Below are 14,510 nucleotides of genomic sequence, written 5' to 3'. Positions count from 1 at the left end.
ATGGTCTGGGGAGCCTTCAGGCCGTCTGCAGCATTCTCATACTGACAAGTGGTGATAGCACTGACAATGGGAGGCAGTGGCAGATGAGTTCCATTGAAGCACAACTTGAGTGTCATAAATACTTCACCTTGGCATCTTTGGAAGGGGCACTTAGATCTCTCTGTGATTACAGACTGGCATGCACCGGTAGATGGGTGAAAATGTAAAAACATTTTCTTTAAGGGAGGGGGATATGTTTAACATGTCAGCATCTCAAAAGAACCATGTCCTATCAGAAACAGAAGTCACTATCTTAGTGCCACATCCCCTCCCTTCCCTCTTCTGGTTTTTGTGCACGTGGGGGCACAAGGGCTACATGGGATGGCCAGAACCCAAAGATGACCATTGCTGCGATATCCTTCCCTTATCTACTGCACCCCAAAACCTTGCTGCGTGTGGGACAGCTGTCACACCACACACAGAAGCCCCATTTGCTGGTCTCTTACTTTTGGTTACGCCGCTGCACTGACCCAGTGGCTTTTTCTTAGGCAAGCACCTCTCGGTAAAACTGAGAGCTGTCTGGGAGTTGTGGTGACTTGCTTTGAGTCCTTGGTGTCCTGGGAAAGCGAGCTGGGTGGCAGGCTTCCTTGCTGCCTCAAAAGAAACTAGGTATTTCATGAGGCAGCTCTGTGCAGAGATCCAGTACAATGAGGAACGAGTGGCTTTCGTGTCTTAGGTTTCAACCCTGCGTGTGTATCTGTCCACAGGAGAGGCTTTGGAGGAATAATTACCCTGGGTTTGGAGGATTGAGAAGCAGGACTCCCCAGCTGCTGCTCTTTCTGAAGAGCTCTCTTGCCTTTCTAAGGTGACTTGTTTGCCATGTGAAGTCTCGTGCCCGTGACTGTCACCGAATTAAACCCACCAAGAGAGGGGAGGATAGTACATTCACTACAGCCCCTACCAAAAGGAGAGGTTGTTAATGATCCCAGCAGAGCAATATTTGCTCTGTTACACATATCTGACTAAAGCTATTTATTGTTCTAAACCTAGAATGTTGTTGATTGAAATCCCATCTCTGTGGTTTTTCTGATATTGGTGCTCTTGCTTGATGCTGAGTGGCAGCAGTCCTATAAACACACTGCTTGCTAATCCCATTCCTCCTCCTCCAATACTTTCACAGATCAAGTGCCAAAGCAATAAATTGGCTTTAAAAAAAATTTGATACTTTAGTAAGTATTTATCCAAAAGATTTAACCAGTTAGCTGCTGTCTTTCTCTTGCCATTGGCAGCAGCAGCAGCTTATTTTGTGTTCCTATTGATGGCAGCAAAGTCTGCTTCCAGAAAGCCCTTATATTTCATGTTCCTCAGGGCAGTGGGTACGATGGAAAGGATTTTTCTGACTTCTTCCTTGGTCCCAACTGCCTGGCAGGGCCTGCAGTGAAAACAGCACGTGCAGCAGCAGTATTCCCCTTCCAAAGTACTTTGTCTCTAGATCCTCTGCTTTAACTGTTGCACTCCTTCGCTCCAGACTTGAGTCTCCCACAGGCTCCCCCTTGTTCTTAATGGGACACATGGGTTAATTCAATACATGACTTTGCTGTCACTTCTTCACATTTTACTGTTCTCTCTGGCAGCCCCTTCAGGGCTCAGCTTTTTGTCTGCTAGGAGCAGAAGTTCCCCAAGAATCCTCCTGCGTGTCCTCCATCTACAGCAAGAGGTCTTGAAGCAAATCTTCAGTGGTTTCATTTGCAGTTTAACTTTGCAATTTAGTCTGATGTTTCCAGGAGAGCAGCTCTTCTCAAACACAGCTCTCAGATGTCGCTGTGAAACCTTCCTGTCCTTGCTTTTCCTCTGCAGGGGCTTCTGCTTCTCCTGCGGCACATGGGAAAGGCCTTTCCCAAATCTCCCAGGTAACCCAGCAGACAAATTTTGGAGACCCTGAAGTGTTGTGTGACGAGACCATGATCTTGTAGGGTTTGTTGAAACTCATCCCTGTTTCTAGTCAAAGAACAGCGTCGTGGCATGTGGCAGCTGCAGCCCTGCTACCAGCAGCCAACAAAACCCAGCTAAGACTGGTTCATCAAAACAAGCCTCCTCATATCTGTTAAAAGCAAGTTCCTCTTGCTGTGTGTCAGTTCTCTGAGGGGATGGGACCAGAGCTTCAGCCCCGTGTGGCTCCTCTTTGAAGCCTCCATCGGGTGCTGCCCTGAAATCCCTTGTGCCCCAGACTGTACAAATAGGCTGGATGGCTGCTTGTGTGGGCTGGGGGCTTTGGCCATTGATTTGGATGAATGTTCATGTGATCATTTGGGTAAGTTTGTTTCCTGTTCATCTTGCTAAATCATCTGAGAGTGTAATTGTTCAGTTTGAATCGCTCAGAAGAAGGAACCTTTGCCTGTGACAAAGCTGAAAAGAAGCCCCAGGCCCGAAATCCATGAGGAGTGCACTAAGGATGTACATCTCTCACAGAGTGCTTAGTTACACATTAGCACCGCTCTCTCTCCTGGACTTAACCACCCTAAACTGTTTCTCTGTATTTGAGTCAAGGGATGTTCAGCCTGTGATTTCTGTGGCAGCTCTTCTCAGTGTTGCAGGACATTTCTGGGACGACTCTGGTAGTCCTTGTGTTGTTTTGGACAGGCCTTTTCCAGTTCTCTGCCTGTGGGTGCCACAGGAGTGAGGGGTTTTCCATCCGTCGTGGCTCTAAAAGACACCATGGGAGAAGGGCAGGTGATGGTGAGCCACGACAGAACACTGGGGCAGTTCTGGCAAGGGAACTCTGAAGCTGTGGTCCTGTCCAGGATCCACTACAGCAGCAGTGGCTGTCTGTGACTCTTCTCTCCTCCTGAATGAGACCTGACCTCTGGCTGCCAGAAATCTGCTTACCTTCAGCACTGCCTCTGGAGGTGTGCTGGTCGCTGCCCAGGCTCAGGGTTTGGAGGTGGCATACAGCAGGAAAAAATAAGAGAGTGGAAAGGTAAAAGCCTCAAATGCAGATTAGGTTTGCTTCTGAAAGCATTTTTAGTCCTAGCATTGCCTAAGGAACGTGGCTTGCAAATGAGTCCTGGCTTTTTTGGAAGGTCTTCCTAATGGTGTTGTAGCAAAGCTATACAGTGAGAAATTACTTTAAACTCTTTTTTATTGACTGAAGTTCAAGTCATTTTAGGTATTATACCTGCCCCTGGGCCAATTCTTGTGGTTTTAGAACTATGTTCTCCTCCCTTTCAAAAGGCCTTTCTTTCCTTTGTAGTGGTGCAAAGTGCCCACGCAGACAGGGGAAACGGAGCGCACACGGGGAAAGCCGCGCCTCGCTGGCTGCCATCAGCCTGCAGAAACCAGTCTGGGCCAAATGCTGGCCCCTCTGAGCACCATTAGTATCAAGGGTTCTTTGCAACAAGAGCTTGAAAATTATTCAGTCAGGAGCCTTTTTTTTTTTTCCCTTCTGTGTGTTTCTTTGGTTTGTGTTTTTTTTTTTTGCTGTGCCCCTATTAATACAATACAAGCAGTAGCATCCTGGTAGTTTTTAGGACTAAAACACTAAGCTGTGTTGTTGGCAGATGGGCCCAAATATGCAAGCCCGTGAGGCAAATGGGCAGGATCTGTAGGTTTTGCCTCTCAGGACCAGAGCCAGAATTGGAATTTTCTGGCTCCTGTCACTGTGTGTCTTGCAGCGGTGCCGTGCACGTGAGTGACCTGTGTTCAGAGTTCCCTGCTGGTCCCTGTTTCTAGAAGACATTGCTTCAGCATGAGGAGCTCTGGCATCAAAGGACAGGCTGTGCACAATTTGCTCTTCCCCCAGCCAGCCTGCTGCCACCACCAGCCCAAGTGCGATGAATGGTGGCTGTGAGGAGGAGTGAGGTCGGCTCTTCTCCTGCCCAGATTTGTGTGTGCTGTGGATGTATGCCCTTGGCTTGTGCTAGCTTTGAGCTAGATGTTGTGTTTAGTTTTCACACCTGCTCTGCTCTTCCTGCTTAATAGAGGTAGAAAAGAGATCAGGGGGCCACTGTGCAGCGCACTTAGGCTGTGCAATGTGCAGATTTGTGCTCTTTGTATCATGAAACCCTCATCTAAGTTTTAGGTCCCGAGTATGCAGCCTTGCTGTTTCTACCTAAGCTCTTTCTTTAAGTGACTGATAGCTTTAATCTGAGGTGAGCTGGCTGCTGTTTGATAGCAAGCTGCTAGCTGCTGTGATCTTACCTGCTTTGCTAAAAGAATTAGTTTGGCAGCAGGTCCTACGCCCTTTCAAAAGCGAGAACCGCATCCTATCTTTTCCTTTTGCACAGAACGCAAATTGCTAACTAGGAACCAGCAGCCAAGCGAGAGGGAAGGTGGGAGGCAAGAGAAAATCTGGTTTCCCAATCTGTTTCTGCTGAGGAACTTGTTCCTCTTTCCAGGTCCCAGTGAACTTTTGTATCTGGGCTGTGAACTGATGAGAAGAACGTTTTACACCGGAAACGCCGATACGCTCTTAACTGAGCCCTGGCACAAGGGCACCTCTTTAACATCTCCTTTAAATGATGGCTAATGGTGACTGTGTAACTAAATGGTCCTCGTTATTGCATGCTTTTTCACCCGTGGGATAGATTTGGCAGTCCATAAAAATGTCAGGGCATCCTCTATAAAGGTAAACACACCACATGTTAGCAGACTCATTCCAGCTTATTGATGCCTGAAATCCCCCTTCTGACAGGAATCTATTTGAGCCGGCCATGTCGGTCTTGACAGACCTACTGCACTTCCTTAAAAATACTTTTTCCATGCCACTCAGGCCATCCTTTCAAGGCCATCCTTGGAGCTGTGTGTTGGTGCAGGGGGGCGAGGAAGCGTGGGCCATGCCCCTCAGATCCAGCAGGTACAGGTGCTTGGGCTGCAGTGCCAGGAGCTGGGTTTGAGCTGTTCGTAAGTAGTCTGGCATCTCTGGTACCCCCAAGAGGGAGTGCCAGTACACGTGTAGAAAAGGCAGGTGATTCTGCTTTCAGTCTCAAGGGACCGTCCCCTTCTTCTGGCCCCGTCCCAGCGCGAGTCTCACCACACTGCCACTGGGCTGTGGGTTTCCTCTGGGCATGGGGCGAGTGCACGGGTGAGCACACAAGTGTCTGCAGGCCGAGGAGGCCGATGAACCCGATAAACACCCGCTGCCTGTCCGTGTTCCCCTCCGTGCCTTCCGAACCGCGCTTGACGTGAATGCCACCGATGCCGCGTCCCGCTCCTCGAGCAGCTTTGTGCCCGGCTCCTGGCTGCCGCCTCCATGCTGTAGAAGCGAGCAGAGCCGGTTCAACAGAGCTCTGTCACGCAGAGCTTGGTCTTGAAAACTCCTCCTCAGGCCGGCAGGAACATCTGGTGGAGGGGAGCAGAGGTTGCTGTTAAAATCTGGCCTCACGGTGTCTGGAAGGCAGCAGCGTGTAGCTCAGTTCCTCATTTCTCTTTCTTGCTCTTACAACTTATTCTCTGGAATGGTTTCCAGCAGAGTGTGTCCTATGAGCCCAAAGACAAAGTCTCATTTCAGTGAAATGAAATTTTCCTGAGCGAAAGATGTAGTTATTTTAAAGCTGCATCTTCCTTGGCATGTCTGTCATTTTTAAGGGTAATTTCTAGCCCGGGGAACACTTGTTTCAGTGCAGTGCTCACACCTGGGCGTCAGGTATTGGAGTTGCACAAGGGGGGTACTGGACACGGTGCTCCCAAATTTTGATGGAACCCCAGGCCGTGCAGTTGGGTTTCTTGCAGCAGAATCTGGTGAATCCATGGATGTCTGTGCTGGCTGCTAGGAACTGTTTTCGAGATGATTTTGCAGATGAAAGATTTGAGAACTCAGAGCTGCTGAAGCTTGGAGGTGGTTGTATAGGAAAATAGCACCATCTGCTGCAAGTGCTTCTTCTTGGCAGACAACTACGTGCCAGAAGCGGGTGCTGGAGTTGAGCTTTTAACCAAAACTATAGGCTCCTTCTGTGCCTGATCCATGCTGCCCAGAATTTCTTGATGAACAAAAGTAGCTTCTTTTGTCATACAATATGCAAGTTCAGAACAGGAAGGGTTTTTTAAGTGGCATTAGTAATAAAAATTAGGATGAAAACTTGTCACTCAACATAGAGCAGTGATTTAAGGAATAATTCTTAAACAGGTGCTCATGAGACACCATGAGTTCATGCCCCTAGGACTGATCTACTCAGTGCTCTGCCAGATGACCTGTTAACCTCATTACATTAGTGATTACAAACCAAGCAGAGATCAGGTCCTCGTGTATGCCTAGTGCAGGCATAATCAAGAGCTGGTTTTGGCTGAGGAATAAAAAGTGGGATGGCATTCCAAGTAAATCTAGTTCCCTAGGCACTTGTAATAGAATTTGGATGTGTTTGGTACATGAGTTTTCAGCGCTTGGGGAGTTGCCTGTGTGCTCGGCTGTTGCATTAGGCTGAATGTGTAAACAAAGGTGTCTTCCTTACTTGATTTGGCCTTTCCACTGTTTTGGCTCTGTTCCACTGAAGAAAACATAGTTTTTTCCATAATTCCATGGAGCTAATTCCCTGCTAAGCCGGGGAGAAGGCTTCTCTCTTTCTAATGGGACCAGTTCCCGCTTTTTTAATGCACTGACTGGAATATTGTGACACAAAAATGTTCGGAAGCGGAGGAACCTGCTTGGAGTTTTGGGGTAGGGATGGGGCAGCATATGGAGATTACAGGCTTTTGCCACACTTGGAGTGAATGGCACTGGCCATTGGGATATTGCAGGCTGGAGGCACTGAATGTAACACAGAACATGGGATGGTCAAAGTCTATGGAAGGTCAGTACTGGAAATGATGTTTTCAGTTGCCTGGGCAAGGGCTTCCTACATTGTGTGCAGGGTGGGAGTGGTGTGTCTGGCCATCCCTAGTGCATGGCCAATCGCTGTGCTTGTCATGGCTTGGCCTAACCCTTTGGAGAGGCTTTTGACATGCCACGGTGTCCAAAAAAACATTTAATTTTGCATATCCTCGTTTCTCTAATGTGTCAGGATGTGGCCAGCCCTTTGTGGTAGGGCAGGGGGGTGCTGCTGACCATACCTTGCCTCTCCTGCGTTTGCATTCCCTGCCAGCCTGGTTTTACAGCTTAGCATTCGGATCTGTATTTCTCTTACTCTCGAGGTCAGGCGTAACGCAGCCCAGAGAGAGTTTTAAAGGACAGATTAAACCTTCCTCTTGAGCCTTGCTGTTGCACCTTCTTAGTGGGGTTAGAGTCCCCCACGTGTTTCCCAGACCAGCCGTGTCAGCCGCCCTTCCCTGGGTTCGGTACCTGCGGTTAGCGCCACTTCCTGGGCTCGGCAGCTGTGGAAAGCGTCACTCCTGCCTGGCACAGGCACATCCCAGGTGTGAGAGGAGCTGTCCTTGCCTTCTTTACCCCTGCACAGAGGCAAGGGGGTGTGCCACCCTGTGACCCCTCAGATCTGGTCTTTGCATTGGCTTTTTTGGGTTAACAAGGATGCTCCAGTACTGTCTGCCTGCCCTCAGCTGTATTAGTAAATACCTTCTAACTCTGGCATGAAAATTGATGTGGTGTCCTAGATGGAATGACTAAATGTACCCAGTATAACTGATCATTATAGATATATTATATCATTAACTTCCTGCATGATTTGTATCTGACTTAGCGAAAGGGCTGTCAGAGCAGCCTGTGTCTCCTCTGGATGACATTTTTAGATGCCCATGTTCTTATCTGAGTACTTTTTTTTTTCTCCTAGGGAGCCCTGAAAGCCAGGAGATGTACGTTTTTAACTTGACATCACTCACAGAGTCTGAAAATGTCTTGTCAGCTTCGGTGTATTATTATATTGGTGATCTGCTGCATGTGAAGTGGAACTGTTCCCAGTCCAGTGGCTGTTCTCATCACAGGCACAGGAAGCCTGAAATTCAGCTACATCTTTCAGTTTGGACCTTTCCTTCAGCTGGGAACCCGACTCGGAGCCTGGGACATTTTCTCATAAATGTATCCTCTGCTTACCAGGATATCCTCTCCTGGCAGTGGAAGGATATCACTCGGCTCCTGCACGAAGCAAAGCAGAACAAGGAACTGCTGCTCAGTGTTAAAATGGATCTGACCAGCCACCATCCCTGGGAAAGAGCATCTTCCTCCTACGAACCCTACATCCTGATTTATGCCAACGATTCCGCTATCTCGGAGCCGGAGAGCGTTGTCTCTACTTTGCGAGGACACCGCCGTCCTCTGGCGAGGGTCCTTCCCGAGCCGGAGAGCCGCACGAGCAGCAGCATCGACAACCGCCGGAGAAAACGCTCTGCAAACATCCTGCTGCCGCTGCAGGACAACGAGCTTCCAGGAGCCAAGGACCAGTACGCTGAGGACGAGAGATGGCAAGGCAGAAAACCCTACAAGGCCTTCCAGCCGCAGCTAGCAGACGGGGCCAGGAGTAAGAAAAAGCAGAGGAAGCATCATCTGCAGAAGAGCCAGACGCTCCAGTTCGACGAGCAAACACTGAAGAAGGCGAGGAGGAAGCAGTGGAACGAGCCGAGGTATTGTGCCCGGCGCTATCTCAAGGTGGATTTTGCAGACATCGGCTGGAGCGAGTGGATTATTTCCCCCAAGTCCTTTGACGCCTATTACTGCTCAGGAGAATGCCAGTTCCCCATTCCAAAGGTATGGGCTCTGTCCATTCTTTTTCCCTGTTACCAGAAACTGGGCGTTTGTTTCCCACGCCAGTAAAAGGCAGCCAGGGCCAGCATGGGTTTGGGGATAGGACCTAGCTGCTCCCCTCACCCCACGCAGCAGTGGGCACTGCTTAGAACGTGTACCAGAGAGATAAGCTTGCAAAGGTAATTAAAAAAACTTGACTTGCTGTTAGCATGTGACCTAGAGAGAGCTCTGCTCCCAATGTCCAGGGTCACTCTTAGCAACATGTAGCCCTTGGGGGCTGCTGAAACTTGAGAGCAGGACATGGGATTTGAGGCTGGCCTAAAATGAGGGGTCTGCACAAGTAACACCTGCAGGAAACATCAGTAAAGGCAGGGCTCTTGGATTCACTGCATCGTTCCATTCCAGAGTCTTTATTGCTGCCACAGTGAATCCAGAGCAGTTGGTTCCAAAATATACGTGGCATTTCAGTGGTTTAAGGAGCCAAGGGAGTTTAAGGAGCCCTTTGAAAGAGATGGGTGGAAGAATTGTACCAAAGGGGATGGCACCCAGACAAAGCAAGCTGTGGAAGGAGGGGTCCTCTCCTCCAAGGAGGAGACGACTTGGTTACCTCCAGCTGCAGAGGCAGGACGTAAGGCTGAGCATCACAGGACCTGCTGCTGCTAAGGCCATGTCTGCAGAATGCCCTGGTGCTCAGGCAATAGCAGACTAGTCTGTGCCTGTGGGTACATCCTGTTCCCTTGCTGAGGGTGAGCTCCTAGAGTTAACAACCTGTTGAGTGATTGAGAACAGATGTGTTCCCCCCTCTCGTCCAGATTTGCATTTTTTCCCCGTGCCCTGGTTGTAGTTAGCTGGTTTGACCGCTGTCAAAGCCACAGGTGTTGGGAGTGTGACCTGGTGCAGGGCTTGCGGGCCAGGGCGACGCTCTCCTGGTCAGGAATGAGAGCTGGTAGCTGCCTCGGTGTGCCCTGCTTGTAACCCAGCTGCAGTGACATTCTGCAGGGCAGCCGGGCTCCTGAGGGCCGTGCAGCTTGGCAGGCGTGGTCCGACCGCAGCCGAGCTCGATGACAGGCTCGGCGCTTGGGAGGCAGCTCGGCATTTTTATCTGCTGCTGGCCCTCGCCTGCCTCTCCCCTCTGAGCGAGCTCCTGCCTGCCTTCCACAGCCACGTGCTGGACGGAGCTTTGGTGACCCGCGGGCAGCGGCCTGAGCCAGCCCCTGTGCAGGGCACCGTGGCTCTTCAGCTCTCCCAAGGGCCGTACTGAACTGCCCTTCTGGCGCTCCCCAGAAGCACGGGGCTGTGGCTTTTGCTCCCGTCACGGTCACAGCACGTCAGCTGCCGGCTGAAGCTGGTTACCATCCTCCAGGGTGCACCCCATGGTGCTCAGCACGGGCTGGGGTCGGTGAAGGGCATGTTCTCTGACGAGTGCTACCCAGTCAAGCTGAGATACACCTTGCAGGGCAGCACGAGTCCAGGCTGTTCCCACTAAAAGCCGTGCTTGAAATGTGTTGGGTGCTGCTTAGCCGGGAGTTGGCTCGATGCCATTTAGCCCTTGGGGGCTGTGGATTCCGTATCTGAAGGAGAAGGTTGATGAGGAGATGATAGGTGCCGTATTTGGAGTCCTGATTTTAGTTGTAGTCCTACCAGCTGCAGGAAATAGGATGGCAGTAGGTGCTCTGCCTTGTGGCGTGTGATCAGCAGGCTCAGGACGGCTGCAGGGCTCCCAGTTACTTGGGGGAGAATGCTGCCCAGCCGCTGAGGAAGGAAACGTGGCTGGGGGCTACCGCAGCTTCCACTTCCCTTGGAGGACAGAAATGACACAGAAATCTGAGTTCTGTGATAATCTAAAACACGTTTTTAAATCCCTGGCTGCTGCTGCTGAGGAGTGTGGGTACTCTCGAGTTCAAAACAAACGGACAGAAATGTCTTCCATCAGCTTGGACGGAGACTTGGAGCTCGATGTGCTGAAGTACTGCGCAGACGATAGCGTGGGCTGGAATTGTTCCTGCGCTTTCTGCATGTCCATGTCCAGCCCTTAAGGCTGGGATACTTTTGTCCCAAACAAATCAGCTCTCATTGCAGCAAAACTGCAAACTGAACATCTGGCCAAAATAACCTGATTCTGTATATTTCTCACCAACGTGTGATGTTTTGATCCCCAGAATCTGTCTGTAAGAACAACTGTAAAAACCAAACCACAAGTCCCTACCCTTGTGCATTTCTCACGCCCACCTATCTCTTGTACAGATACTTGGATCAGGAAGCATTTCAGGGTGCAGAGTAAAACCTTGTGTTTTTAATTTCTCTGTGTTGTTTTTTTATTTTTATCACCACATTAATAGTTTTTAATTTTGTAATCAAGCAGTTACCTCACCGGGCAGAATTGGTTTCATTTTCAGAGCAAAGCCAAGCATGTCCCTTTTGAAAATTTTAGGAAACCTTGTCCTTTGCAGTTTCTTCTCTGGAGGAAAATGTCACTTTAGTATGAGGTACGGCTGTCTTGGAGGCTCAGTTCCTCAGCAGTGCCACTGGCTACAGACGTTCCAGCCGAGGGGTCTCAACAGGGCCCTTCAACAGAGCAATTTCATTGCAGAGTACATCAATCCGTGGCATTGTGGCTGCAGTAACATGTTCTGCCGTGTCTTGCTCTTGCAGGCCATGAAGCCGTCCAACCACGCCACCATCCAGAGCATTGTGAGAGCCGTCGGAGTCGTCCCTGGCATTCCCGAGCCTTGCTGCGTTCCTGACAAAATGTCTTCTCTCAGCATCTTATTCTTCGATGAGAACAAAAACGTGGTTCTGAAGGTGTACCCCAACATGACAGTGGAGTCCTGTGCCTGCAGATAACGCCTTGGGAGGCCTTTGGGCACCGCCAGGGCCATCACTTGCTGTTTGGGGAGGGGAATGGCAGGAGGCTCATCGTACCTACTTGATGTTTGCACTGCTGAGGCATTTCCTTTGGACAAAAAAGAGAAAATGTAAAGAAATCCAGTCAGTGAGAATGGGAACAGAATGGATTCCATACAGGGCTTCCAAGACAAGCGAATACAGACTTGGTTCCTGTGTGGTTTGAACCGAGACACAAGGCCTGGGAATGGGACCTGACTGGAGCTGTGGAAAGCGGGAGGCAAAAGAAGAATCTGCATTTTTGAGACTGCCCAAAGGGACACGGTGATCTGTTTTTGCAGGAGACTTTGGAAGCAGCACAAGCTGTGTTTATTCTTATCTCTGTTCTAGTGGTGACTGATGGCAGGGGGAGGTTAGAAATGTAGTAGTCTTCATTGTAAAGCTAAGTTTCTTGCCTTAGGTTTTAGAGTAGTACAGCAAGGTGGCAAAACAAAGCTGACAAAGGTTTATCTGTGTATAGACTGTCAATCGAAAAAAATGATAATCACCCCCAAAAAAGAGAAGTTATTTTGTATATGGAAAGAAACTTTCACAGATTCTTCTAATTTATTTTATATCCGTGGCCCCATCCTAATGTATCCTTCTTTATCTCAGCACTCTTTAAAGCGTGCAGTTTTCTCTGTCAGTGCCGAGATGAATGAACTGCCAGGACTGTAGTGGAGCTCCGCAGGACAGGGGCACCCGCAGTGTGAAGGGCATGTTTCGGTGCCGATGGATACGCCCGTCTGATCTGTATTGTTTTCCTCCAGTAATGCGGGCGTTCTGCTCGGAACTCCGCAGAGACGTGAAATAAAAATGACTTAAAACCCGAAATCCACCTTTTCCTGCGCGCCGCTCGGGCTGCGCGTTACCGGTGCGCATGCGCAGCGCCGGCTCGCCAGCGGGCCAGGCAGTGCCGCGCATGCGCACCGGGCTCCCGCGCGGCGCTGGGCGGGGCTCGGCTGTGAGGGGCTGCGGCAGCCGGGGGGCGATGGAGGAGAGTGGGGGTTGCTGCGGCTGAAGGGGAGCGGGGAACGGCGGTCCCGGGACATTCCCTGAGGAGAGCGGGAGCGGGCACGGAACCGGGAAGGAGCTGAGGGGCCGGGGCCGTCTGGCAGAGCCTTTCCCGGGAAACAAAACCTGCGGTTTTTCCCACCTTGGCCCCGTGGCCGATGCAGCAGCATCTGAGCAGGTGGGGCTGGGGCCGGAGGCAGAGCTTGGAGGTTTTTTACATATAAATGAACTCGGAAAGCAGAGAGAGAGGTGCTGTAAAAGCACTGCGGCTCCTCGGTCAGGTGAGACATGGCTCAGGGGGAGGAATCGCTTTCCTGAGCTCCTGGAGTTTCTATTGCTTCTCCCACGAGCAGTCGTGAGAAATTTCCCGTTTGGAGTTGGGCTCCAGTAAGAAGGAACCTGAAACTGCTTTTCCTGATACATCCCTAAGTGAGGCTGTCTGAAGCTCGCTGCTGTAAGCAGCCAGTAGCTCCCCCGGATATTTTAACTTGAAAATGGTGACTTGTATTTCCTCTGTGCACAGGGTATTTGGTTGTCCCACGCGGAATTCACTGAGGCTGTGAATTGCAATCCAGAGCATCTGCAGGCTCCCGGGGTGCTTGGGGCACAGAAAACATCCCAGGCTGTCCACCTCGGGTCTGGTTGTGCATTTCCACAGCTCCTCAGAGTGGGAAAAGGCCAGGAGGGTGGTGGGAAGGGCTTTCTCCCAGGCCTGGGCATTCCCAAGACACCTTAACATTGGTTTATGAGTGTTTGTTGTCTTTTTGTTTCCCAGCCCAGGACTAAATTGGAGAAAAGGCAGAGAGAGTGTCAAGAGGTAATTCCGTTTTTAAATCTGCCCTTGAATTGCTGTTTCTCCCGGCAGATCTGTGCTGCCTAAAGTACAAATGAAGAAGATGTTGGAAGTACCTGTTTGTTCACCTGTTGTGCTTGGAAGAGACGTGAAATTGCAGGGAAGCTGCGCTCGCCATAGTGACTGGAGGGAGAAGCACCTTGTCCATCTTGCTGGCCCCTGGCGTGGTCCTTTTCCCTTTGGCTCCTTGTTTCCCTCTTGTCTGATCAAGGACAGAATCCCTCTGTCCTTGCTGTGTGTTCTACACTCTGCCTTCTTCTGTGTCCTTCTCCATGGCTCACTCACCTGCCTTTTTTAATTCCGTCTGTGTCTCTGCTCTTCCCCGTGCCCTTGTTTCCCAGTGGATCCTTGTGTCCCCTTCCTTGGCTCTCTTCTTTTTCAATCCCTCTCTGTCTTGCTGCCCATCCCAGCTTTTGGGTTTGGGTGGGGGTTTTGCTTTTAGGTGGTTTGATTGTTTTTGTTTTTGGTGGTTTTTTTTTGTTTTGTTTTTCTATTTCATCCTACAGTCCATTCTTTTGTTCTTTCTTTTCTTCCTGTGTCCTCTTGGCCACCACTCCCTCTTCCTGCCTCTGGCCTGTGCCTGGGGGTTCTGGGGAGGGATTTCTGGGACCTGCCCCCCTTTCTTGTTGCAGCAGAGCTCCTTTTTGGGAGGGGTCTATACCTGGACAGAGTTCCAATAAAGCAAGGTGCTGCTGTCCAGGGCAGTTGGAGCTGTTCTGTGCCTTCTTTGGGGGTGAGGAGCAAAGGCTGAGGGGGACGGGGTGGAGACTGGGGGGCTCCCGTGTCCTTTGGGGCACGCCGAGGTCCCCGCTAGAGGGAGGGACACGCTGCACTGGAGGACCAAGGTGAGCGGGGAATGGGGAGGGCTCGTGCTGGGTACCCTTCCCCAGAGGGGACCCCGAGCTGCCAGGAAATTCCCTGGGAGGGCTGGGTGCAGAATCCAAAAACCTGTGGAGTTGTTCTGGTTTTTTTATGGGTATTGGCCCTCTAGTGTTATGATTTTGTTTTGTCAGTAACAGAAATAGGTTTGGTTTCCACATGTCTTAATTGCGTGTAAATTAGTATATAAAATACATGTATAAATCACATATTAAAGTCTACAGATGGAAATTTATATGTATAAGTTCCATAGGGTCCATAGAGCTCCCCTTGAACACC

General features: G+C 50.3%; 1 protein-coding gene across 12 annotated transcripts in view; it reads left to right on the top strand.

Annotated features, from left to right (window-relative positions):
• BMP3 (bone morphogenetic protein 3) overlaps positions 1–12,319 on the top strand; it is a 78,843-nt gene extending 66,524 nt beyond the window's left edge. For all 12 annotated transcript variants that reach the window (XM_033513400.1, XM_015625451.3, XM_033513399.1 and 9 more), the window contains 2 exons: positions 7,695–8,605; positions 11,255–12,319. In XM_033513400.1, coding sequence (XP_033369291.1) covers positions 7,695–8,605; positions 11,255–11,446 — 1,103 coding nt within the window. In that variant the 3' untranslated portion in view covers positions 11,447–12,319. The remainder of the gene's footprint in view (positions 1–7,694; positions 8,606–11,254) is intronic.
• Positions 12,320–14,510: the final 2,191 nt, after the last annotated feature.

The sequence above is a fragment of the Parus major genome, chromosome 4 (assembly GCF_001522545.3).
Source record: "Parus major isolate Abel chromosome 4, Parus_major1.1, whole genome shotgun sequence".
Lineage (NCBI taxonomy): Eukaryota > Metazoa > Chordata > Aves > Passeriformes > Paridae > Parus > Parus major.
This window is presented reverse-complemented; position numbering and strand designations above follow the sequence as displayed.